Consider the following 27,439-nt stretch of genomic DNA (forward strand, 5'->3'; position numbering starts at 1 on the left):
TTCCTGACAGTGTGGAAATATAAAATTTATAAAACATCTAAAAAAAACAAAAAACAATCCACATGATAATAGGGGTTAGGAAAAGTTTTATTTCGGTGTCTGATTAGACTTTTCTTTGTCTAGGGTTGACTTGTGGGAGTCATGATCTAGGTATTCCTAAAATCCTGGCTACAGCCCTGAGCTGACTTTACATATACTACATTATAAGTAGCCTATGCGTAGGAATATTAAAGCAGCCAAATAATAATAAAAAAAAAGCATAGGCTATAAGCCACAATAGACACCACACTGCAGGCTAATAATATTACAAGAATGTTGCAGTGCCTAAAATAACATTCAGCTGGTCTTAAAAGGCAATTGGTGATTGGCACTGAATTTCCACTGTAGCTCTTTCAACACTTGATAAAACTTGATGAAGCCCAGAGACGGTGCATCCCACCCGTTACCCCACCCTAATCCCCTCCCTCCCTCACGCGGAGATGGGGAGAGAAGTTTGCCTGCGGCGCAGTCCAGTGAACGTTTACCGTGTTTCATTTAGGGAACAGCAACAAGAGCCTCCGGAGAAGCTTTCCAGGGATTGTTGAGGAATATCTGACTGCACAGAAACACCACTCCCAGTTGACTTTTTTTTTTTTTGCTCTTTTGAAAAACATATATATCTTTACTACTTATCATTGATGTCGCCAAACTAGTGGGAAGCTCGGGTCAGTAGGACAGCGGCCGCACGCGGACTGTTGTCTGTCGGAGGGTGCTTTTTTAAATTTAGGTCCCGGAGAAGAAAAACAGAGCGAAACAGAAGGAAAAGAAGAAGAATAAGACAGTCCAAGAGAAGGTGATACAAGAGTCTGACTCAGAATGAATAACAACAAGATCGAGAAAGAAAACGAGCAGAGTGAATTCACCAACCACGAAGAGGAGGTACGTATCCGCACGCGAGCACCTGAAATGAAATGAAATTAAAACCGCAGGTACCTGCGGTTTTAATTTTCAATAGGTCGGTCAACGACCCATGACGGCGTCTTAATAAAGCGATTCGTGCTAATGCTAATAGCGTGTTTTTAACCACCATCGCCTTCTTTGTCACCTACAGTATCACTATCATATTCTTATGATGTTCCGGCTGTTTAACGTGTAACATAGCTACTGTCTCGTGGAGCATTTTCTGTGCTGTAACAGAGTTTTTGCCGTGTAAAAGTTGCTAGTATATTATTAGACATACTGCATGGTGCTCTCGTAAAATTTAGATATTATCCGGTTGTCCTAAAGGGAGTATCATTCTTTAATGTGCACCTGTCCTTCTTTAGATATAGACTATAGCATATTTTATTGCTCTTCCTTTTAATTTCTGTAACCTACCTCATACTGTAGCCATGTCTTTTTGTTTTATTAAACCCTACGTACCCACAAAAAGGTAAGGAACAAGGCAGGTCTTGATCATTGATGAATCCCTAATATGTAGTTCTGAATAACTCTGGACTATAATGATAAGTTACCTGACAACAGACTAAAGTGTTGCCAGTTCTGGCTTTACTGTACCATGAAGCCAGACTTCACACAGCACTGAAAAGCAGCAGTAAAGGGAATTCAAAGCCAGGGAGCGAATTAGTTTTCACTGAAGCTGAGGGAGCAATTGAAGTTCAAACAACTGCTGCTGCAACATGTATGCAATAACTCTTTGTAACCCAGACCCACTGCATTACAGCCAAGCTAGAGTAGCCTCTCAACCTAAGATGACTAAATTACATCTTAACACACCAGAATGATGTTGTTTGTGAAAAGAAAGGTGAAGTAATCCATTTAGTTTCTAGTAAAATATGTATTTTCTCTCTCTTAAATGCTGGATAATAACCCAGTTTCTTCCTCTCTTTCTCTGTAAACATTGCACAATCTGGATCCATAATATCTCCTTCTCGGTAAATAAGTTTGTAAGTGGTGCTCTTTGGATGGGGTGATTTTCTTTGGCATGGAAGTATCTCTGTTCAGACGACAGACTTGTTATTTCAGAGCTCCACGCATCTGCAGCCAAGTGATGTAAGAAAGGTATATCGGATTATATCAGATATATCTCTTGGAGCAATTTGATTAAGGCTCAGTGTACTCTTCGTCATTTTGTAACTGAATAGCCAAACATGCCCAGCCTGATGTAATACCATATTTGGTATAACACTGTTGAGGTTACTATGGATGCAGGGAGTTACTGTAGCGCCACACCGGTGAGGTACAGAGTAGAAAACTGACTTCTTGGAAACCCGGCCGACGGAGAGTTTCGGTTATTTCACCTTGTGACATTATGTACTCAATACTGTAGAAGTCTTTCAGAGCCTGTAAATGTACTAGCACATGACTTTAGGGCTGCAACCAATGGTTATTGTCAACAGTGAACAACAGTTTTGTCAGTGAATTGATGAACATTTTAATCTATAAAAGGTGACAAGGGTCACAAGTTCTCAGACCAACATTACCAAATGCAAAGATATTCAATTTAAAGTCGTATAAAACAAAGAAAAGCAGCAAATCCTCGCATGTCAGAAGCTGCGATCAGCCTAATAAATTACTTTGTTGAAATTGATGTTTTTCGGTTGATCGATCAATCGACAAAACGTTTCAGCACTACACGCCATGGCTCAACATCTGTGCTTCAACTTGAAGAGGGATGTTGCTTATCATTTCAACCAAAGAGGACAAAACATTATAAGAAAATTATTTGATTTATTTTCAATTATCAGCTCATACATTGCTTATTCTAGCATCTGACAGCTTTGTTTTAGAGCTGAAACAATTAGGCCGTTAATCGATTAGTGATTTGGTAATCCGTTTAGCATTTCATTTATATTTTCTGACATTTGGAAGATGAAAGAATGAATCGAGCGATCTTGAAAATAATTAGAAGATAAATCGGCGTTAATCATTACAGATGAATTGTTAGTTGCTCTTGCTTTATTTGATAATCCCACTAAAATAATTAGTAATTCTGTGATGTCCATGTGCAGAAGGACCAGACGAGAGACGTCTCTTGCATTGTGTAAAAGGCAGACAAAGAGACAGTGAGAGTAATGGCTAGAGGAATCTAATGGTTGTGGAAAAGTTTGGAAGCCGTCCAGACTTGCAGTGACTTAAATTTACTGTGGCAAATTAACGTAAGGTTAGACAGCACCACGTCATCTTTGGTGTAATGATGTGTGTTGCATGCAGGGGAGCCGCAAGTTCTGGGGATACTGTACCAAACGCACACATACAAGCAGGCGTGGAAACGTACACACACACACACACACACACACACACACACACACACACACACACACACACACACACACACACACACACACACACACACACTTTTGCAGGCAGGTGTTCATATTCACACAAAAACACAAAAAAGACTAAGAATAATGTGACTAATTTGTGAGTATGACTTGCACTTTTTGCCCCATGATTCATAAAGATTAGAGTTTAGTCTTTCTGGTCAAAGAAGTAGGGTTGAATATAAGTACAATAAAAACTGCTTTATGGATGATCAAGTGACTAATTTGACATTTTCATTCAACTGTTGTGTTTGTCTTTTAACACTTGTCCCATCCCGATCTTATGCGCGCAAACTTGCACAAAGTTCACAAAAGCACTGATCGTAAAATGCCAAACAGCTTTGTGCTTAATAACACTAAAGTAACCATAAACTAAGACCTTATGAGAGGTGAGAGGCAAATTTTAACATGCTTTGCCTGTATGACTCTCACATGCTAAACATCGGCCCCCCCACCCCCCCTTGCACAGTGTAGTATGTGATCACTGATTCGCACCAGTAAAGTGCCGTAGCGAGCTTGGCTTCTCATGCCTGCTTCATTGCTCAACCTCACACGCCATCATCACTGTACACCAAAGCTTGACGATGCTTCATGTTTATCTTCTGTGGACCAGTGCTCACCAAACATGGTAATGTTGTAGACAAGGTATGCAGGTTTCAGCCCTGGCAGCATCTAATCTTGTGAGCTGGTTTGATAAGCTTTATTATCAGGTGTTCTGGATGCTTTCACATACTGTGGCACTCAACGGCCACTGGTGTAGTCGAGGTGACATACCATCTCCTACATGGTGAATGTTTCCCCCAGCTGTGGTTTCCAGGCCTTGTATGGACAAGAGACCTGGAGGTAGGGCTGCACGATAGGAGGAAAATATCTAATTGCGATTATTTTGACTGATATTGTGATTGCAATATGATTCACGATATTGAAGGGAATGATCATGTTTGTATCATTATTCTCATTTTCATTGACTAATATTACATCTTAAAAAAATTTAAGTGATTTTTGCGAGGATCTGTACCAAACAAAGATGTTTTCTTTAGTCTGTAGGCTAGGATTTGTAGGCCGGGACAGCTCCGCAGCAACACAATACTTTTATTTCAGAATGGTTTGACACATATTTTGCCTTTAACAAATATTGCGCCCCTCTGCGATTTGGATATTGCACTAGTTCATATTGCGATTTCGATAAAATTGCGATTAATTGTGCAGCCCTACCTGGAGGTAGTTTGGATTTTCTAAAAAAGTGAGATGGTTTGAACAGAACAATTGCGTGTGTTTTTGTGAATGTTTTGTTCATTCTGTGGAAAAAAAGTGAAGGGGAGTTTATTTTTAATGCCAGACGTGTTCTTGTTATCAGGAAGGTAACGTATCATGACAGAGCACATGCAGTGAAGGAACAGGCCCAGTCCAGCAAAAGTGAATCATATCAAGCCTTGATTTACTTGTTTTAGTGCCGAAATGATTAGTTGATTTGATCATAAGCCAATTAGCTGATTGGCGTTCGTTAACTATATAAATAGTGATTTGATCATCTATTGGTCATTTTGTAAGCCATACCAAACATTCCCCAATTCCAACTTCTATTTTCTTCTATTATTTTTTCCTGTTTATATATAGTTAAAATCTTCGGCTGATGGAACTGTGAAGAAGTCACCTCAGGCTTTAGGCAAATTATGATGAGCATTTTTCGGTATTTTATAGAACAAACGATTAATCAAGAACATAATTCCGCAAAATAATCAAAATAATGACAATATTTATTAGTTGCAGCCCAATTTTTAATCATCAATTGCTTATTTAGGTCATTCATCAAGCAAAGAGTGCTAAAGCTTTGGTCCTTCCAGCAGTGTTGTAGTACTCAAGACCGGTCTTAAGACCAATTTTTGAAGGTCTTGTCACGACCGCATTTTTACTCGGTCTTGTCTCGGTCTCGGATAAAGAGGACTCTGGATTTTATTTCAAGACCACAACTGCAAGGAATTTTCTAAATTGCCTGTGCATTGTCTGATTTAGGGCTATGTTTTAAAACTTACAAATGCAACCAATAACGCTCCCTGCCCACTTTACACGCACACTCCCAAGAAAGTGAATGCGGGAGACGAGAGAAGAAGCTCTGGCTGTCTAACACAAGTCTGGTCTTGGTCTTGTCTCGATACACTCTGGTCTTGGTGATGACTTGGCCTCGGTTTAGGTGGTCTCGACTAAAACACTGCCTTCCAGGTTCAACAACAGACAGTTGTCTGTATTTAAAATAATCATTTATTTTTTTCAGATTATTTTCAGGCCTATTTTGAAGTAAAGTACAGGTTGTGAGTACATGGAATGCGTCATAGCTAACCAAGTCACCTGACTAAGTTTAACCTTTAACCTCCTTGCTGTCAATTTCCCTCAAGTTAACTGGTGTTTATTTAAGACCTGCCCAGCCTCCTCAGCCTTTCACGTCCACCGTTAAACCGCACCTGATTTTTGACAAATGAGTGAACACAGAGTATCTACCCTTTTATTGTTTCCTCTGCAGGATGAAACTATTTATTTTATTTTTTACATAAAACCATACTCAAATAATAATCAAAGCTGTCTTTCCTGGATGTAACAGTCAAACACAGTAGGGGTTTGAACCTCGAAAGGTATCTGTTGATTCTAGTTCCTGGCTGACCATAAACATGTAAGTGGATCTTTACAAGCGCCCAAAGAGAAACAGAATATCACTCAAGCAGAGTTCAGCAAATGCGCCGAATCTCCCTTGGGTGTAATTGGATTGTTCTTGGCCTGCTTTGGGTATCCACCGGGTCCTCTTCAAATAGCAGGTCATGTGGCCAGCGTGACCTTTTCCATGAAGAGATGTAGGTGGGGAGCTGTGCTGCTGGAGAAGCACATTGAGGCTAAGGGAGGCCTTGCCGTTCTGTAACACAGTGATGTGGGCATGTGTGTGGTCCGTACTTGTGCATGTATCTATGAAAAGGGCACGTAGATATATTAACGCTCTGTGACATGAAACAATATCAGAGGGGGGGGGCTTAGAGGGTAAAGTGACCATGATAGGGCAACAGGGGAAACCTACAAAGAATCTCATGGATTGTTGACGGCAATATAAGCAGAGATTTAATGTAGATTATGACTATAAAGTAAAATTACATAGTTAAAAAAAAAGAAGAAGAGATATACCATTATACTGTATATCCAGTAGAAACAGGCTCACACAAACGGTTAAACCCTGCTCCATTACCCGTCTGATAGGTAGGAGTTTATTTATAAAAGCACGGAGGGAATTGTCATCTTATCTTAGCCGTTTGTCAGCTGTGCGACAAGAGGTATTTGAAAAGACAACAACAAGGCTTAGCGTCGGGAACGGCTGGCAAAGGATCCTGCTAAACTGATGTGAGAAGAAAAGGAAAAGATAAAAGGTTAAAGAATTGTACTAGATGTTTAAATATATATCTACAGCTATATATAAACTATTATAACTGACCGAGAATGAGGAGTGACATTTTGTTTATGGTGATGCTGTTCCTTAAAAGGCCTTAGTTGTCAACTTTGAGTTTGCTTTGTAATTAATGATACACTACAGGAAGGAGGTGTGAGCAAAGAGGTTGTGAGCTTGCGCCTAGAAAGCATCAGCCATCTTGTCTTGCTTTGTCATACTGTATTAATGTGCCTTTTTCTGTCACCTACACTTAATATTGCTTACAAGCTCTAATTATCCACCGTACAGTTTATAATGTCTCTTCTCTGAAGCCTTTTTATGCTCTGCACACTTTTTCAGTCAATAATTCATCTAATTTCTTTTCTCTAAACCCACCATCCACCCTCCCCTTTCTCTCCTGCTCCCTGTCTACACTTTTATCTCCCTTCTCCTCCGTTTCCTTCCCTCCTTTCCTTCCTTTCTTTCATTCATCCCACCCTTTTTCTTCCCCCTCTTTATCTTGTTCTCTAGCTGTTTCCTCCCTCTTTCCCTCCCTCCCTCTACCCTGGTACTGTTTATAATTTGCCACTCTTCTTCTCCCCTTTCCTACCACTCCCTTCTTTTTCATCCTGCTCGCTCTCTCGCCCAGTTTAGTCCCAGTACACAAACATGTTATCCCTTATCGCCCCATACGTTAAAAGCTGACCCTGAGATCTCTCAACAGGACGGCCATTTATGGTCATGAGAAGAGCCCTAAAGACAAGAGCGAGCCAGGCAGAACGGTAACAAGGAGAACTTGAAAAGTTGGTGGATAGGCTTCGATGGATTTGGGGGGGGGGGGATGATTATCAGCAAAGTAATAGATGATGAAAATAATCATTAGTTTCTGCCCTAGATTGGCTACCCTCACTATGCAAAACCATTTTAGTAATACAGTGGTTTTCCCTCAGATGCATTCAAGTAATTAACCTTTAACCCCGTAAGGCCCAAGTATATAAAAAGTTAGCAAACATTTGCTAGCTGTAAATGGTTGTATTGAATTGAGCAACTTCATTTTATTTGTTATGAATGCAACTTAAAAAATAAATGGCTTGGTGTCACCAGGGTTAAAAAAAACAAACACCTAAAGATGGTTACTTTAAGTGCCATCGCTGATAAACAAAAAGGAACAGCTGGACTATAGCATAAAGGGAACACATTAGGCTTACATTTCTTCATGGAGACAGAGTATCTACTGTTGTTTTTGTCTCCACTTGCACGGGACACTTTAACCCTCTGCCCACCCAACCTCAAAACCAAACAGTTTAAGGGCAGGCAGCAACAAAGGATGTTCAGGAAAGGCAAACGTGGACGATTAGTTCAAGTTAAGGAGCGCTTTGGAATGTTAAGTCCATTCGTGGAGACACATCAGATAAGAGAGAGGAAGCAAACCGCAAACTAGTATGAAAGATTTTGATGAACTCCAAGCTGACAGCCGAGGAGTCAAACTGATGTGTAGCTGACAATCTGTGAATGAGTGGCTCCTCTCTTCCACACACGTCATCAAAGTGACACCTTAAGGCCTTCCCGCTGAGGTAAAAAATTGTTGATACGAAAAGAAAGAGAACATCTGTGTCATTAAGACATGAGTATTCTTTTCCAGGTTAGGTTTTAAAACAAGGGAAACTGTTATGGAGAGGGGAAGAAAGGAGCACGAGAAGGAAAACGCAAGTGGGCGCTTACTTGCTTTTCCTAGGTCATTTGTTTTAAAAGTCTTTTTAAAGGTTAACCTGTTGGAACATTTACAGGCCCTTACTGAGCTGTAATTGTTGGTCGAAAGCACTTGTGGGAGTAAGAGAGAGAGAGAGAGAAACAAACAAAGAAACTCTCCTCTCAGATTTTAGTCGTGACTTTTGGGAGTGTGCTCAACCTCACAGTTGACCCCTGACCAACACAATAACCCGCATCTAACCTGTGACCTCTGACCCCAAATGTGAAACTTGACCCGTTGAACCCTGCCGATTAACAGACAAACAGAGTCATCCATTTATGGTCGTTTGACACCTCTCGGGCCTGCAGTCTCTCACTCTTCACGTTCTCTGACACTGAAGATGAAGGGGATCAAATCTTGTGAGGATCATGGAGAGCGATGTCAACACAGAGCAGAGACAACTCGCATAGCAAAAGAGTTTGGGAGTCTGTCAGTTGGACTGTTTTTAATATTGCAGCGCTCAACTGATGCAAGAAAACTCCACTTGCCCTTAGCTCACGCTGGCTTATGGTAGACTTTGATTTTAGCTCGGTCACAGCAAACCAAGACTTGTTTTTGGATTTGAAAGCATCTAGTGTGGGTTTGGAATGAAAGATTTTTATCTAAGCTTTGATTTCAAATGCAGGTAATGGCAGTATTGTTGCATGCACACATGCTACAATAGGCTACTGTACCCTCTCTTCCAAGGCTTCAAGGTTAAAGCTTTGTCCTGCCACATCTGGCTCAAAGGACCTGTATCTATTAACTTGGCTGTCGAACACACACTCACACACACGTACACACACAGGGAGGGGGAAAGAAACACATAGTAATCATCTCACATCGCACCAAGGTCGTGTTCCTCATTTCAGCCAGAATGAACGGTCAAAAAAGCACTCAATTAAAGTCGGAGCAAATATCTGAGAAAGTCATACAGTGCGGCAGAGTGTAATGAGGCATTTCAGGCAATAGGTGTAACACATTTTATAAGTCCACAACGCAAGCTGAATAGAAACGACCGTGAATAAGTTGGTAGGCCATTTAATTAGACAAATCCAAGCATCTTTTTTATAATGGCTGACAAATTGCATTCTATGGTGGTGAACATTTTTAAGTGGTGTCAGTTTTGGTTTTGTTAATTAAAGCTTTATGACGTTTGATAGTGAAAATGTGGTTTGGTGGAAGGTCAAGGCCTTAGTAAGCTTTGCATTTTTATTAGTAAAGCCAGAAAAAAACATAATTGGGCTAAATGCATCATCGTTTGTAATTGTTTTCCTTTGGCTCATTTAAAGGATATTTTGGTTTATTATAACTTGGCTCTTTCTTTTCTTCTAGGTTTGGCCACTGGTTAGCCAACCTTATTTGAAACAAAATGATTATGCAAATTGTTCGTTGTAAACATCCAGACCAACTTCCTGGTACAAATTTGACCTACCGTACTTGTCGTTGAGGGTTTGTTGCACTTTGGTTTTACTTTCAAATTAAATGGTTTGAATAACCTGGCTAAACCGTTGGCTTGTTTACAACCTGTCTGAGTGAATGGGTTTCTTGCCCTGTTGCCTTTGAGTAGATAGTAGACTAAATATTTTAGGGTTTTGGACAGATAAAACAAGGACTTTGATAACATCACCTGGGAAAGTTCCCAGATCTCAGAAATTACTTTTAAGTATCACAACCCTTATCACAACAAATAGAAACAAAAACTATCTTAAAACAAGATCAAAGTTGTACTTTAAGATAATACCTCACAGACCCCTCACCCTCCTTCTCCAGCCTTAGGGTGGAACCAGCAAACCTTTAAGGTGCAATGATGGAGTATCAATAAGGTGATGACCTCATCTGGGGCTTGTGAAGTCAAGGATCTCTGATTAGAGGTGCATTGATCCCCTGGGACTTGCTGCAGAAGTGGCCTTAATAGCATGTGATGTTTTTGGCCTGAGGCTCCACACTCTGCTGTACTCCGCTAAGGCGTTGCCAAGGAACTGCACTGGTACGCCGGCTGTGAAGTACTCAGCTGGCTTGTGGTAGGTGAGGCTGCTGTTTTTGATCGAAGCCTGCCTTCGTGTTGGCGTGTGTGCATGCCATAAATGGTCAATGATTCAAAGGCCCATACCAGGCCACTCAGCACTAGGGAAATGTAGGTATATAACTCATGAGGAACCAATAAAACAATGCTTCTAAAACTCAATAAAACAATGGCTTTATCTTAGCCTTTTACGAATCTGCAGAATCTGCTCAACCCCTGGCTTGACCTCCAGTTTAGGTAACTACATCATGAAACTTCGATATTTCACTTTACCTGGTGGCAGTGTGTTTACAGCGCCTTTTCGCGCTAGCCTCGAAGCCACATAAATTAAGACTGATACTGTAATCAACAGCAGATGTCTGCAGGAGAGAGCTGTTGACGCGTTTGTCTGTGAATCATCGCATATCGAGTGTGTGCAGTCAGCTCCACACCGGACACACGGCGAACCGATCATATATCACAACAGCTGACGTCAGGAAGTCTTAGGAATGAGGTTCGACCCAGCCAAGAATGTCCCATTGTTCTGAGTGTGTATTGTTGTGTGTGTTTGTCTTAGCTCGTGCAGCATATCCAGCTCTCAAGCGTCTAATTGGCCTCATGACCGAAGCCATGAGTTAAATCAAAGATGGGATCTTACATAACTTGGCAAATGAGTTAGATGACGAGATTTTCTTAAAATGTGTGCCAACATTCTGTTTAAGGTACAATTTGAGGAAATGCTGCAGTCTACGTGACTATCATGTACTGTAATGTTATTTGAAAATTCATATATTTTATATGAATATGTTTCCAAAGTTTTGACTTTGGCATCATTTTGTGGTCATGTGCTGCTTTAACGAGATGTTCACTGAAACCGAAAACAAATACAATGGAAAAAAAAAAACAACAATCCGTAATAGAAGTTTCAAACCTACAGTTTTTAGTTTCAGCACTACTTCTGTTTCTACTCAATTTTTTACCACCCCACTATTAGTTTTATCAGCATCAACTGTTGTCAGAGACTGACCATCCTGTTCTGACTCTTTGTGTCTATGTAACCCCATATAAGGAGTCCCTCTAAAAGAGTTTATTTAAACAGAACTGCCAGAGACAGAGCCCAGTGACGACCCTGCAGGGTTCAGCTCGACTCAGATAAGATAAGATAAGAGGGAAGGTGAGAAAGTCGCCGAGGTGAGATATTTTGGCAGGATGGCCGGTTTGGCACTCGCCAACTATTGCTCCCCCAGTTGCTAAGCTCCTTTGTTTGTGTGTTGCTCTGCCTTTGGCATCAGTGGAGCGTATCGGGTTACATGTGGGAATGAGGTGTAGTGTTAGTTCAGCACTTCCTTTGTCCCCGGAGTAGTGAATTTACTATCTAATAAATGTGGGAGCTACTCTGTGTAATTGCATACCTACAGTTTTATTCTAAATTCGGCCCTAAATAGACTCTGAATGTTGAATAAATAATTTGATTACACATCCAAATCTACTATCGCATTGTTGATGTGGGCGTGTATGTTGGCGTTGTTGGAAGTCGATTTGATGCACACAGTCCATTGTTTGATTTCGATTTCTCACTAAAGCGGTTACTTTCTTGTACCAAGCCAACTTCAATTAGATAACTCCAAGTATGAGGTGTAACCAGTGCCCGTTGATTTAATGGAATTGTCCAAAAATGGTAATGTCTGCCCCAGGTATCTTGGTAACACCAACTTGGAAAAAGGGAGGGTTTTTTATGTTTCCGTTTGTTTCGTAAAGCTTAAGAGAGGTTAAATGCACACGCTGTGTTAATAGAAGATACATTTTGTCGTTTATAGTTAGAAATACCTGTGTTAACTCTCTCCCGTACTTTCCCATCTTTAAGGGCTGACACATCTACAATTAAATGTAACCTGTTTATTTGCGTCCAAAATGTAACCAGATCTGCATTTGTGAGCTGTGACAGGACCTCTCAACACCTGTGTCTTGTAGTGCTGCTATGTCTGTGTTTACTAAATGTTGCTATTGGTGCTAATGTGTCTGCATATATGTTGAAAGAACTACTGGTGTTCACACAAGCCTTTTTAGACATGGCAGCCAGGTTGTTGATCGTGTAATTTAAGGAATGAGTGCTTTGGCCAATTTACTGAGTCAAACAGTGTCAGTGTCTGGAGGTACCCACAGTTGGAACCCCATTCTAAAGAATGTTTTACCATTTGCCATTTAAAATATCAGTTCTTAAAGGAATAGGAACAGAGATTTGTTGATTGTTCAGTCCTCTGCTAAGCTAAGCTAACTGGCTGCTGGCCCCAGCTTCATATTGAATGTACATTTATTGTCACTGTTTTTTTCTTATAATAGTAAGAACCTTTTGTGTATCTGAGTCTCTACTTTACCTTAACTGTCTAACAATATTTCTTAAACCATCAGTTTAATTCTCTAGCTTACAAATAACATTCTGTATTTAACACCTCTGCTGTTCTAATTCGACAGTTCTGTTTGACATGTGAGTGGCAGGCCTTAATGAAATAGGTTGCTCAACTGCCCTCTTTACATTTTGGTGCACAGTAAATGTGTAGTGTGTTCTCTAGTACATACTCCCCATAGTTTCCAAAACAATATTTCAGGTTTATCCATTTTCTAAGCACATACAGTATGACAGATGAGTTCACCACCCCGGCTCAGCCACTATCAACTGTATCACTTACTCACAGTCTACCTTTTTCCATCTTTCAGGACTTCAGGACTGCCTTTGAGGTTGTACATATGCAGCTTGAAATGTTGGTTTTAGACATTTGTTTTGAAAATAGTAATAAAAGGAAATTTGCACAGATACAATTGAGGTGTTACCATTTAAAATGTTCTTTTTGACAAACCTAAACTTTAACTGCAGTCCACCCAGAGCGATCGCACCACATTCATTTTCTTCTCCATCAACGCACATTATAACAATAACAACTTATTTAGCTTGAAAGCCCATTTTGAGTCACTCTCATGTTACTCCCTCTGTGGTTTTCCACCTTCTCTGACTCAGTACGAGCTGCAACAATTAAATTTTCCTTTGCTAACATATACATTGTAATTCCCCAGCAATGCCAGCTCAAGTTGAAAAGTTCAAACGTAAAACAGAGGCTAGAGCTGCGAGGAAGGATTGCCATAAAACACAGCAGGCCGTAGATTACACAGGAGAATACAATACACTTAGTGTGTGTGTGTGTGTGTGTGTGTGTGTGTGTGTGTGTGTGTGTGTGTGTGTGTGTGGCTTAAATACATTTGTTTAACTCATGTTCAGTGTCCTTTTCCTCATTACCTCATATGTTACTGCCAGGTATGCAAGGTAGCTATTTATAACTAGTGGAAGTTAATGAAAAATACATGATCTCTTTCTTGTCTTCCTCAGGTCCGAACACTATTTGTCAGTGGGCTACCACTGGATATTAAGCCGCGGGAGCTCTATCTCCTGTTCAGACCATTTAAGGTATGTTTGTATGTTTTAAATGGATGGGCTGCAGCTATTCTTAGCAGCTTTTCTTTCCAGCAGTCAATGGGACCTCCATTAATGGTGATGAAATAAACGGCAATGGAAACTCTCCCGCGAGGTTCAAGTGTCTGTGTTCCTAAACCCGAGGTTCAATCACATCTTGTGTGTGTGTGTGTGTGTGTGTGTGTGTGTGTGTGTGTGTGTGTGTGTGTGTGTGTGTGTGTGTGTGTGTGTGTGTGTGTGTGTGTGTGTGTGTGGAAAAATGGCTCGCTGCCTGCAATACAAAAACAAAAGCTATTTACCTCACCTCAGAAACTTCACTTTGTCACAGGCACAAAGAGTCCTAGAGTTTAGTTCAGGTGACTGCATGTAGATGTTGCAAGCTTTTTGGACCGTCGCCCTAGAATGATGCACTTTAATGGCTCAGCTGCAACACATTTAAAGTGAATAATGGCACAATTGCTATGCATCTAATCCCTCTCTTGGATAATGCTCATTATATGTACTCTGAGTAAATGGTTCATATCATTAGCATTGAAAACAGTACATCTTTATTAAAGACACAACAATCGGTCCATATGGTCTTCATAAGAGGTCTTTGACTCATGAAACAACACGGCATAGCCAGTGATAGCCATGCAAAAATACAGAGAATGCAAGTGTTATGCTATATTTTAGCAGAATGGATATGTATACACAGCAAATTAAATCATTTGTCATTGTGAAGAGACACTTTTTCACATTTCTGACATTTTCTTTCTTTGTTTCAGGGCTATGAAGGCTCCTTGATAAAACTCACTTCTAAACAGGTATGCTATAGGCAGCACTGAGGGCTGCGTCTCTATACAATGAAACTGATGAATGAAAACATCAGTCTTTCATCATGCTGTTACTGCTCGCATTACCCAATTTCTTGCTCATCAACGCCGTCAACTTTTTGTCTCTTCTTTGTCCTTTTTCTTCCCCCTCTCTGTGTTCATGGCTTGTTGACTATGACGGATTAGCACCCTTTGTCAGGAAGAACCTGGAACCGGGGGGGAGTTTATTGGTGGGAGGAGGAAAGGAAATAAAGTGTTGCACCAACTTGCCTTTGGCAGTTGGATAGTATGCTTAGAGTCGCAGACATTCAACTCCGGTGGGATGTGCGGGGATGAGACGGGAAAATTTTTTTTAGGTGTCAAAGCGAGCGTTTTGACAAGAGCAGTACTGACGGTTGAGTTTTGCCTCCCAGGGGCGTAGGACTGAAAATGAGCTCAGCTGGCAGGTGTCCACATCCAGATTTAAGCAGTTTAGCTTCATGTCAGTGTATTTATTACCACGTCACACTGTTTCCCATAAAGACATGACATGCTTGTTAGAAGGGTTTAGGGTGATTTAGATAGAATGTGCTGAGTATAATACCTCTTAAACTAAGAACAAAGGAAAGCTTTTTTCCGGTGGGGAAATTTGCATGGTTTGGGATTTTCCTTTTTTGTTTCATTGTGGTTGCATGCTGTCAAAAACTTTTAAAAGGCAATTAGCAGCTATTCAAACAGTTTTATATATATATATATATATATATATATATATATATATATATATATATATATAAAAAAAACACTAAATGCATTTAGTCCAGGTATATATATATTATTGTGATACTAATAATGCATTGCTTTTTCATCTTGCACATCATTGTGTTGTGTCTAGTATGAGTATTTTTGCTAAAAAATGACTTGAAGAGTAACCTGACACCCCCTGGAAATCTTTCTCACCTTGCTGCAGTGATGTACAGGTGACATCACTGTTAAAATGTGGTTACAGGTGCAACAGAGCACACTTCTGACCACACCCTGCATCACCCAGTTGGGTAGGCTGGAATTTTTCTTCCAGAAAGGGCTGCAAAATACTGCTTTTCAATCTGGTGTTAAGTAACTCTTTTAATGATCATTGATGTATTGACTAATCGTTGCGGCTATATTTGTGATCAAAGGCTTGCAGTTCACTCCAAAGGCTACACTGGCCTTCATTTCACCTGCAGGATTAGGTTTATAACGTAGAAAATGTGGTCTGTCCATGTTTTGCTCTTTTTGTTTTGCCTGTTTATTAAATAAGTCAGACACTCAGCAACTCTTTGTGCACTTTGGCCTCTCTTTGCACCTCCCTGCCTTGCTTCATACTTTCATAATGACCATCTTCCTCATGACAGATGTCAGCTGATGCTGATGTTCAAGTATTGCAAAGCGCCACACATTCCTCAGGCTGTCTTTGTTTTGAGTGACTCCATACCCCCCAACTAATTGTAATGACAATGGCAGCACAAATCAAACGTCCTTCCAGTCCAAGAACACACAGCCATCTCCATATATAGCAAGAGCCAGATCTCAGACCCTTTCTTTTTATATTCCTGTTACGCTTCCTCCTCCTGACGTCTTCACTTAGTCCTTCTTTCTTTTTTCATCTTTCTTTTCCCTTCTCCTCCTCTTTCTCTACTTGTTCAAAACTCCCATAACCCAAGACTGCTTTTCCAGATCACACGCAGCAGTGCGACCCCATGGGAGCAACATATTTAGAGATTTTGTTTTCTCCCCACCTCCTCAACATCGCTATGCACACACACATACACCGCAAAAATGTGCATTCTTTGTTGACAACTGCAAGAGCGGTTAGAAATCTGACAACCAATCCTGCACCTTTTACTATTGCGGGCACAGGCTCTACAGGGATTTAACCAGAATACAAAACAAGCACTGGTGAAATGGATATATTGCATGATTTTTGATTGACAGGCCTGTTCGAGGAGATCTTAAAAACTATTTCTACCTCTCAATTTCTTTCATTTTTAATCTCACCTTTAACCTCTAAATTTTAATTCTCAAAACCCCCGCCCCCCATTTATCTACGTTTTTCTATCTCTTCTCCTTTTTCAGCTTTCACCCCCCTCTCTGCCCCTCTCACACTCACTCTTAACATGCACTTTCTTGCTCTGACATTGCCCGTATTTGGGCATAGAAGAGCTGAATGATGAACTCTCCTTGTATGATGTAAGTGTACTCTCTCTCTCTCTCTCTCTCTGTTGCCGCAGTTTTATAAACAGGGCAAGAGAAAGAGGCAGAGGGGGGTTGGGAATAATATATATATAAAAAAAAAAAAAGAAATCCTACAAAAAAGAAAAACATGTCTATGTCACTCAGACAGAAATGCCGACTCAGTTTTCTGCCTTAAACCATGTTTCTTCCTTTTGTTCTGTCTTCTTGTCTCCCCAGCCAGTGGGGTTTGTCAGCTTTGACAGCCGATCAGAAGCGGAGGCTGCTAAGAATGCCTTGAACGTAAGTGTCATGCCCTCTTCATGCTCCTCTCAAGCACCAGCTCGGCGCTAGTATATCTTGTGATGACTTAGAATCGCATCTCTCTGCCTTCTGTGCAAATGCATTTGATATCAAGGAAATCCAAACATTCCTGCATTTCCTATCACATGCTAAAAGACAGCAAAAGGTAGTGAAGACATGCTGTGGCTGCTCTAAATTTGTGTCTAAATGTTTGGATTTGAGTAAATAAAGCCTTTTTCTTAAAGCTTTGCCATGGATCCTGCAAGGTCAGGAGGAACATTAGCTCTTCTTCTACATATAAATAGCAGATATTGATCTAGGGTTTAATTTTAATCTCACTTATTTCAGAATGTAGCTCAGTAGAAAGCCTTGATGAGGCAGAATATGAAACAGAGCCCATCCTCACAGGGTTTTGTTCAGCTCACTTGAAAGAAAGTAGACAGTAATGAATACCAGTTCTCACCCAGCTTTATTTTCCCATTGTTTTCTTTTTAAAGGTGTATAGATATACACCACCCCTTCTAATGCTTCTTAAGTTTTTGTTGATGCCTTTGTCACAGAAAAAGATCGGTTTTACCATCCTCCTAAAGTTGGACCGTGACAACGCAAGTGGAGTCTGTCAACTTTCAGATGTTGTCATATTGGTGTGCATCAAAGGCAGAGCAGAGAGTGGAAGATAGGATAGAAATAATTTTATTATGAGCCAACAATAGTCTGACTGTTTCCATAGAATCACTCAGTGGGACTGAGAAATGAACAGTGCTCTTGTTTTTCGGGGAAAGCTGCGTTCCCCGGGGTCATGTGGAGATAAGCCAGATTTTGCAAACATCTATCTGCATATTGAAATATGGGCAAGACAGAGAAAACCGAGGGAAGGAAGAGGATTTGTTCCCCGTCATAGCAGAGCAGAAATCTTTTAAAAGAACACTTGATTTTCGCACCATTACAACAATTATAATCATCATCAACCAATGCATACAGAAGTGCATAGAAAAAAACCAAAGCATTTTAAGGTATAGATTCGACACAGTACAAACTGAGATGTGCTCAGGCCTCATTATATCCATGTCCTATCCTTATTATACCTCTGTAGCCTCAACTGGCAGAAGCTGCAAGCGCACTGAGCCAAGGCAATCCTAGTTAATTCCCTCCCCTTCATGAGAAGAGTCATCCCTCGCTTGTTTGAGCTCAGTGTTGCCTGAGCCTGCAGGGACGAGCCGAGAAAACCATCCTTCTAGCTCTTTAGCTGAAGAGAACTTTGCTCTTGACTGCTTTTTGATCTCACCTTCCGTTTTTTTATGCATCTTTTACAGACAATCAAATGAAGTTAATTAGAGTGGTTATAGTTGCTGGTGACATTCGGCCTTGTTGCTCACACAAACAAATAGCCGCTTTGTTTTTTTTGGATGAAGAAGACCTTGGTTTAAGTCCCATAACGATTTTTTTCCCTTCCTATTGCACGTGTGAAGATCAAACTGTAAGAAGATGAAAAAACAACCTTACCCGGCTTGTTATGAGCACCGGTATATCAGAAGACTTTTAGCATTGGCATCTCAAGAATTTGCCAGAATATTTGGCTCCCTGTAAGCGGTGGTGCTTGCAATATGTCATGGTGAATGGTGGATTTGATGTCATGATATTAAGTTACAGTTACAATTCAGTAGGGAGCATAGCAAGGGCCTGGTGGCTTGTCTGACCGTGGTGTAAATGACATCAGCGCTTGCCAGGTTTGTGTCATCAGGTTATGATTTTCAATTGTGGGTGTCACCCGTCATCACATGCGTCCAACCAGAATAACACTCTAATCCACAGTGAGCCCTTTACAACAGTAGGCTTCAGAGTCTAAGCAACTGGAAATGTCCCCTAAACCGCCGAGATTTTGGCAGTAAATTCAGTCATGAAATGCTGAAAAATGAAAAGTATACAAAGTGACAATTCCAGATATCAGACAGGTCCCGCTTGGCATCTATCAACACACAGCACGGCTGACTATAAATGTGGAAGATGCATGCATCATAACTACTGTATCTCCTCCATGGTCTAAATTACTCTGCTGCATCACTACTTTGAGGCACAAAGCAGCAACTCTATCAATTGCTCTCCCTTATTTATAACATCACCAATTCCGTGTTGAGCTAAATATTTCATTTTATTATATCATTCATTTTATAATACAATTATAATATAATTTGTCAGGTTTTTTAAGGCACACTTGCTACAGCAACAGTAACAAGTATTACTATCAATAATGTGTAACATCATTAAGAGCCATCATGTGGTAAACCCTGGTTTTAGTCAACAAAGACGCCTCCCAAGGTGTTGCCTTTGAGTGACTTTCCAGGAAAACGATATCCAAGAACTCTATAAACAACTTGTCTGTGTTCATCATATTCTGACTGGGAACAATATGTGGTAAAGGACATTAGGTAATACTCAAATTTGATCAGCACATAAAACAATTGAATCATGCAGAAATCTTCAAATATATGAACTAGTATACTCAGTGTTTTACATTGATTACATTTAAATCATGGATATCTGCAAGTAACGTATCACAATTATACAATGATTAATGCATGTTAAACAATGACACAGATCTTTAAAACGGTATATATATATATATATATATATAAAAAACAATGCAATTCTGATGCAATTAATCCAACGGTTCTGTTGTAAGAGCATGGATAAAAGCTTGCTAAGAAACAATATATTTGCTGACACATCTTTCCGTTTGATCTCAGGGGGTCCGGTTTGATCCAGAGATCCCCCAGACCCTTCGGCTGGAGTTCGCCAAGGCCAACACCAAGATGGCCAAGAACAAGCTGGTTGGCACCCCCAACCCCCTTCCCTCCCAGCAGAGCCCCGGGCCACAGTTCATTAGCAGAGACCCATGTGAGTACTTTGACCATTTGTCGTCTTACTTTTTGTCTGTGTTGCTGCTTCCTTTGGCCGTTAGTTGCTCTTGTTTGAGGTAATTGGACAGCTGTTTCCCTTTTAAGGGTTATTTGTCATGAGTAAAGCAGTTGTGCATCAGCTGTGACTACACATGATAAATGGAGATTCACTTGGCTGCTAATCACTAATAAGTCTCTTTTAATGGTGTTGTGTTTGTGCTTCGTTGAAACATTGTTTTCATGTGGAAACAGGTTAATGGCATTTCACTTAGTAATCTGTAACCAAAATTTGCTCCTCCCCAACTCTTCAAGTAAAATGTTTCATTGAAATCAGATTCTGTGCCACGATTGGGCAACTTGAGCAGAGTTCTCCACCTAAACGACACATGCCCCCTGCTAGATTAATGATTCATAAACTGTTCATGTTCACTGTTAGCCATTGCTCTAATTATTTGGACTCAAGGCCTTTGAGTATCGGGCGTGTATGAAATTTGCTAATGCAGCTCTGTACTTTTCTTCCATTTAGTCAACTATTTGTCTAAGGGGCTTAAGGATTCTGCAAGAATCAGCCATTGATAGTTGAACATGGGCCAGCTTTGGTTGTACATTATTCCTAAATGACCAAACTGCTCTTATCTTGGATCTTTTTTTGCCAGAGAAAGGGTGTGTACTCGGGGGGTCAGTGGAAAATGGAAGGAAACAATTAATGAAACCATGACGTAATCATTAGGAGAGAAATTGCTGTCATTTCCTGATAAGAGATGTTTAAATCAGCCAGTTTTATCATGATGAACAGTGATTAACACTTAGCAGGAGACACAGAGAGCACAGGGAAAATGCTCCTTAACATTGTATGGCTATCTGATGGTTCTCCAATGAGCTGCTGTTTGTTCTGCTTCTGCATTTTAAATGTACACTTACTCTGTACCACTCTGCACTGTCACCTCTGCACTGTCACCTATCTCTTCACTCATGCACTATGCTCTTTTTTCACCGTCACTTTATACTCAGACTCAATGAGTAAATCATCAAATCTGAGATGGTTTCCTTTCATTTTAGTCTGAATTAAGTCAGCTTTTGTGATTTGAGTAGTTTGGTAATCCCTGCCCCCTTAGTGACTGTTGCGACGCCTGTTAAGCTTTCCATTTTCACATGGGACATATGCAGTTCACAATAAAAACAGATTTACCACTCGTAACACAAATGAAGGCTTTTCATTTGTAAATGACAACTGTCAGAGCCGTAGCTAAATAGCTAATCAATCTAACTTTAGCTTCATGAGTTGGTTGAAAACGCTATCTCCGGCTGACTAAGTAATGCTTCCGGTTGGCTCATTTTAAAACTAGAATTGGGATAAAAGGGGTCCTAAATATGCACTTGATGCAACATTCTAGCTTAATGCAAGATATTGTGCTAAGTACTGAGCCTGAAATTACATGTCTTAGGCAAAAAAGTCTTCATCAGTTCATGTACCATTTAGAAGACTTGTAGTTTAACGCTAACTTAAGAAACAGCGTTGTTCTTGTATTGCAGTGTAGAGCTAGATAGTCATAGTATTTTAAGTATGATAATAATACAATGTAAGATCAGGCTGTTTTGTTCTGTTTTCACTTAAAGTTACAAGAGATATGAGGAATAACCAATATGTTTGTGGACGGCCATGCTAACGATTGTAGCTTAGTTTTGAGCCAATAAACACACCGTTTAATCTGTTTCACACACTTTCGCTTTTGTGTTTTTGGTTTTGGAAATGTTTTAAAAAAAAAAAAAAACACACCATCCTCCAAACTCGATAATAATCTGCCAAGTTTTATCGCTCTCCCTACAGCCCAATGCCCACCACTTTGGCATGTTGAGAAATCCGAGGCTTGACAGGTCTGCCATGCCTGGTTACGGTTGCTAAGCAATTATTGGACATCGCTGTTTAAGGGTTTTGCGAACGATCCGTTGGTTCAAAACAAATGAAACGTAAGGAAGCTACTTCAGATACTCACCTGCAGTGCACCTCCACAACCACCTCCCCTGCCGCCCCTTCCACCCTGTCTCTCTAGCCACCCACCCATCCACTGGCCACTCTCCTCACTCCACTCCTCCTCTTCTTCTTTCCACAGATGAGCTCACAATGCCCGCTCTATATCCCAGCAGCCCAGACGTGTGGGCATCATACCCGCTGTACCCGGCGGAGCTGTCTCCGGCCCTCCCACCCGCTTTCACCTACCCCTCCTCGCTCCACGCTCAGGTAACCTGCAAACCCATCCCCTCCTCCCCCACCATTACCACCATCACCACCTAGACCACTGGCCCTCGCCTCTTCCTGAGCCCACCGCACAAAAACCTGCTGCCGTCAGCCCTGAAATCCCTCTCTGCTCCATCCCACAGAGGCACGCACACACCGCACAGTCTGAGCACACACCACACTGTCATTTGCTGATTTACTGATCTACTGATTACCTCTCCGTCTCTACTGTTACTGCTACGGGTTAAACATGTATTGTTTTGAAGTCAATGGGGTAGTTTGGATTTGGGAGAATTGTGCTATTTTTCTTACAGTCAGGCAAACTCGTGTAGTCTTGCCTGTGTAATGTGCTATAACAATCACATTATAGCTTAAAACTGCCATTTCTGAAATACTGATAGTCATGAGAGCCATGTTCATCTGATATGAATGTGCTCCATAAAAGCAGGAAGTGGATCCGGAATTTGATACATCGAATTTGTTTATTGATAGTGAAATAATTGACTTTATTAATATTTAATTTACAGGGTGTAGTCCATTTTTGCAGACATGTAATGCTGCTTTACCCTTCTCTTGAGATGAACTGCTATCTGATCCCATTAACTTCCAGGAATCGAATTAAACTAAACTAATAATCACTGCTCACCAAGAAAGGCATCCATGGGTGTGACTGACTTTTAAGCGCTCTAAGTAGGAACAGTAGAGCGATCCCAATAATTCAAAATGGCACATGTTTCTACACTAGAAGTTGAATGACCAAGTAATGCTGATTGCAGCCAGTCACTAGCTCTCTGACTCTCACTCTTACCATGTCACTTTATTTATCCCAATTAGAGGCATCATCCGTACAACTGAAAGCTTCAGTGGTTTGCATCATCATTTGACCATCACCTACTTCATTATTAAATCCCTCCTTTTCAACCAACCATGATCCAGTTTATTGAGGCCTTCTAATCTGCACAGCTCCACTGTGAGTTCACATAAGAGTTCATTATTGATCTCTTGAAATTCTTCTCATGGAGCCTGTTTGTTGCTGGCTGACGCTAATATGATCTCAGTATTAGACGTACTGTTTCTGAATTCTTGTTTGTTGATTGGTTTTTAAAGCTTGCAATGATTATCTCCGTACATACATGTTACAGTATCTGGGTTATTCCATGTCTTTTATCTCTGCTAGATAGTCTATAGATTATATTACCATACATAATACAGATACCAAGGTTATTTAAGTATAAAGGCCCCTAGCAAAGATACTAAAGCTAAAACTCAGATGATGTCAGAATTTAAAATGAGTGCGAGATGAATCTGCCTAGCTGGCATTTTTTCACATGTGAGCACACACTGACACAAAGAGAATCTGGCTTTGAGATTTCATTAGGGGGTTATGGGTAATGTTAGCATCTCACAACTCCTTTCTGACCTTGAATAGATGCTGATGTGAGACATAAAAATATGTATATTAACAGGTCTTATGACGCACACAAAAGACCACATGATCAAATCTATTCTATGTTAACATGAGTTCAGCTTTCTGGCTCCCTGGTTAATCAGCTGCTGTCATCTTTTCTAGTGAGAGTACACTTATCTCATTTGATTGCTAAATGTAAGCAACTGGCTGGTAGCAAAGCAATAGATCTCAATAAAACAATAAGTCCTTCTGTTGTAACTGTCTTGCTGTAACTCATATTTACAAGCTAATATCAAAAATTAACTAAATGAGAAAGAATAACTAAAAAGCTTTTAAGGAAGTTTTTGGCAAATATGCTTTTTTCGCTTTTTTTGCCGGGAGTTAGATGAGAACATTTATACCACTCTCATGTTTTTATAGTAAATATGCAGCCACAGCCAGCAGCTAAGGCTTCGTTCGGACTAGATCAGTCTCCCCGGCGATTCGCCGCAGGGTTGTGCGTCGGTAGGAGTGTCACTTAAATGGCCCATTTGTGTGACGTCCTGTTGTGTTCTTTAACCTCCCCCCCCCCCCCCCCCCCAATGTAGCACAAATAGACTTTATATTTCACAATTATTGTTTTCCGTCAGATCGTTTATAGATCTCAACATTTCCGACCGCACTTGAAGGCAGCGTCATTTCACGGAGAAAGAGAGAAAAGAGACGGAGCGACTGTGCTTTGTGCTGGAGCTTTTTACAGGAAACAGTCAGCTGTTACACAAACTCCTGGGCAGTTAAGTGCTTGTGTTTCGTTTTATACCCTCATAGTGTTATAAAACTTTCTTGTGGCAGCGATAGAGGCAGTGATGTTTACTGTTTACTGTACAGGACCAGCCTCCAAACGCACTGCCGTTTATGATTGCCGGTTACATGATTGGCAGCGTGACGTCGGGTTTTTTTCGGCTCCCCGCTGCGGCCCCCACTGCCAAAATTAAAAAATAAATGGGAACACTTGCGTTTTCGCCAGACCTTCTGAGAAACGCCTGAGTATATGTGAACCCGGCCTAAAGATTGAAAACGGGGTGGGGGTGAGAATCAGATCAGGTCAGGTAGCCTTCCTTGAGTCCTGTCATCACACTGAGGTTGGCAGGCAACCAGCAGAGACTCCAGGATGTCACTGCACACGGCCAAGAAAGCAAATAAGCGTATTTCTCAAAATTTGAAACTATTCCTTTAAATGTCTTTATTCCTTGAGGTTACAGGATTTTAGTACAGCAAAAGTAGTCAATAAATTGAATATTACATTACAGTTTGTATGAATACATGTATGAATTGTATATAAACATATATTTGTATGCATGTATTTGTGCGTGTGTGTTAATGTATGTGTGATTACGTGTGTTTAGATTCGCTGGCTCCCACCTGCAGATGGAACTCCTCAGGGATGGAAGTCCAGGCAGTTCTGCTGAAGTATGTGTGAGTAACATCACACACAAACACATACACACACACAAACACACACATGTATGTGGGTGTACATTGTGCCTTGCCGTGAAAAAACTGAAGTAAATGTTATGACACTTGGTTTAAACAGGCGCTGAGATATTCCTAAACATATGCCGGGAATATCGCAGGGTGTTACTCCATGCACATGGCGTGTTCGTCAAATGAGCAACCCTTTTTTCGTGCCCTCAAACCTCACATGGAAAACCTCCATTCAGCTAGCTGCCAAACTAACCAACTAATTAGTCCTATTTCTGCTAGTTGACTTCAAATACAGACATGAAACACAAAACAAATGAGCCTTTTAGAAGTAAATGTGTAAAGCCCAGTGGGTCAATGGAACCACAGCCAGTCCTCGCACATCATCATACGACATAAAAGATGCGATTTTAAAAGGGAACTCAATTCTTTTCCCGACTTAGGTCACAGGGTATAGAAGGTCGACTTTTCCCACTGATGTGATGCTTGATCTCAGGCATCAAAGGCTGCAAGTCAAACAGAATATACAACAAGCTCTGATGCCGACTTTTTAATAATGCGGACGGAGTAGAGCTCAGCAAATATGACTAAAATGCTGCATTGATAGGTAATGCTATTATAACCAGTGGTGAAAGTCATCCAGTACATTCACTCAAGCACTGTGCTGATTTGAGATACTTGTATTTCTATTTTATACTCAACTACAACTTACAATTCAGAGGTACTTCTTACATTTATTTATGAGTGCAGCTTTTGAGTCCAAAACAAATTCCCTAAGGGGACACTAAAGTATAACGTATGGTACTACATTTATTTGACAGCTGTAGTTCGTAGATACATTTTGGTGCTACGTCTACATACACAACATTGACATGCTATCACCTTATGATGTTGTGATGAATGTGGCCGCAGACACAGAGCAACATTAGCATTCATTTGGAGTCGTGTTTCAGGTGACCTGACCATTGTAGGTCCAATCTTCTCTCTCCTTTTTAGCTCTGTTTTAGTCCTAACTCTTGAAGTGTTTTTTTTATATATATATATATATATATATATATATATATATATATATATATATATATATATATATATATATATATATATATATATATATATTATATGTTACCACCTCCATCTTCAGCCAGAGAAGACATTATTTGTTTATCAGTGTTTTTTTTCCCCCCCAACGGCACCTTCCAGGCAGCGCTGCCTGGAAGGCACTAGGATTAGGCACTGGTTAGGGTTAAGGTTAGGGTTAGGTGCCTTGAAGGCAGCGGTCGCAGCGCTGCCTGGAAGGAGCAGTTGGGGGCAAAAAACACCATCGAGCACATTAGTTCTTCAGCTTCTTCTTGCGTTGTCACCCCAGCGGGAGGTGTGCTAACAGGGTTTGCTGCAGATGAACTGGTGGTGCTAGTAACGCCATCGCTACACAATTTCTTAGTAAAACCAAAATTATTAAACTGCCTTGTTTTCTTTTTGCCATGGCTATATGATGCTAACTGCAGAATGGATTTTCAAGGACTTTGCGCGCCGATTAATGGCCTCCAACGTTTATATTTTTCTACGAATCTTTGAGTTAACATGTACTAAACATGAGTTGAATTTGTACCGCAGTGCTGCCATGTATAGTTATCTTTATTGAAGTCAATTAGGTTTAAATCGCTGTCAAGCATGAATGAATGATATTTTTGCAATTTTACACATAATAATCCACGATGATCACATCACACAAAACTGAAATTGCACGTAAAAATGACACATTGTCAATATTTTTAGTGATTTCACAAATCACGTTTTCAGGGGAGCCCATGTCTTATTAAGGGGAGCCGAGCTCCCCCGTAGTTCGCACCCTGTTCATATCTATTGCACTTGTATGTGAAGGAAAGTTTATTGCTGTGCACACGCACTAACATAGCCATAAAAAAAACACTGAATATTGTTGTATAATCATGTTGGTACTGTACAGTAGATATTAGGGCATGTTTGTCATTTTGTCAAGCCCTGGCAGGATGAAATATATTTTTTAATTTAAGATTTTTTTTTGGCATTTTCGCATTATGAAAAAGTACACAGTGGAGAATTATAAATACAGAAAGAGACGGAGGATGTGCTGCTCCAAAAGGTCGTAAATGTGGAATATGCACCGTGAAGTGCTGAGGTATTTGGGTACTGCCGGAAGGGCCATTTTTATGAGTCTTTATTAAAAAAAGGATTAGCATGGGGCTAAAAT

General features: G+C 40.5%; 1 protein-coding gene across 5 annotated transcripts in view; it reads left to right on the forward strand.

Annotated features, from left to right (window-relative positions):
* The first annotated feature begins 457 nt into the window (after positions 1 to 457).
* LOC144534072 (RNA-binding protein with multiple splicing-like) overlaps positions 458 to 27,439 on the forward strand; it is a 34,731-nt gene continuing 7,749 nt past the window's right edge. The window contains exons 1-7 of one of the 5 annotated variants that reach the window (XM_078275742.1): positions 458 to 918; positions 13,819 to 13,896; positions 14,670 to 14,708; positions 17,145 to 17,207; positions 19,952 to 20,102; positions 22,216 to 22,343; positions 24,378 to 25,072. In XM_078275742.1, coding sequence (XP_078131868.1) covers positions 856 to 918; positions 13,819 to 13,896; positions 14,670 to 14,708; positions 17,145 to 17,207; positions 19,952 to 20,102; positions 22,216 to 22,343; positions 24,378 to 24,563 — 708 coding nt within the window. In that variant the 5' untranslated portion in view covers positions 458 to 855 and the 3' untranslated portion in view covers positions 24,564 to 25,072. Of the gene's footprint in view, positions 919 to 13,818; positions 13,897 to 14,669; positions 14,709 to 17,144; positions 17,208 to 19,951; positions 20,103 to 22,215; positions 22,344 to 24,377; positions 25,073 to 25,133; positions 25,204 to 27,439 lie in introns of those variants that run through there. The other 4 variants (XM_078275744.1, XM_078275745.1, XR_013503505.1 and 1 more) reach the window with 4 other exon arrangements.

The sequence above is a fragment of the Sander vitreus genome, chromosome 19, assembly GCF_031162955.1.
Source record: "Sander vitreus isolate 19-12246 chromosome 19, sanVit1, whole genome shotgun sequence".
NCBI lineage: Eukaryota > Metazoa > Chordata > Actinopteri > Perciformes > Percidae > Sander > Sander vitreus.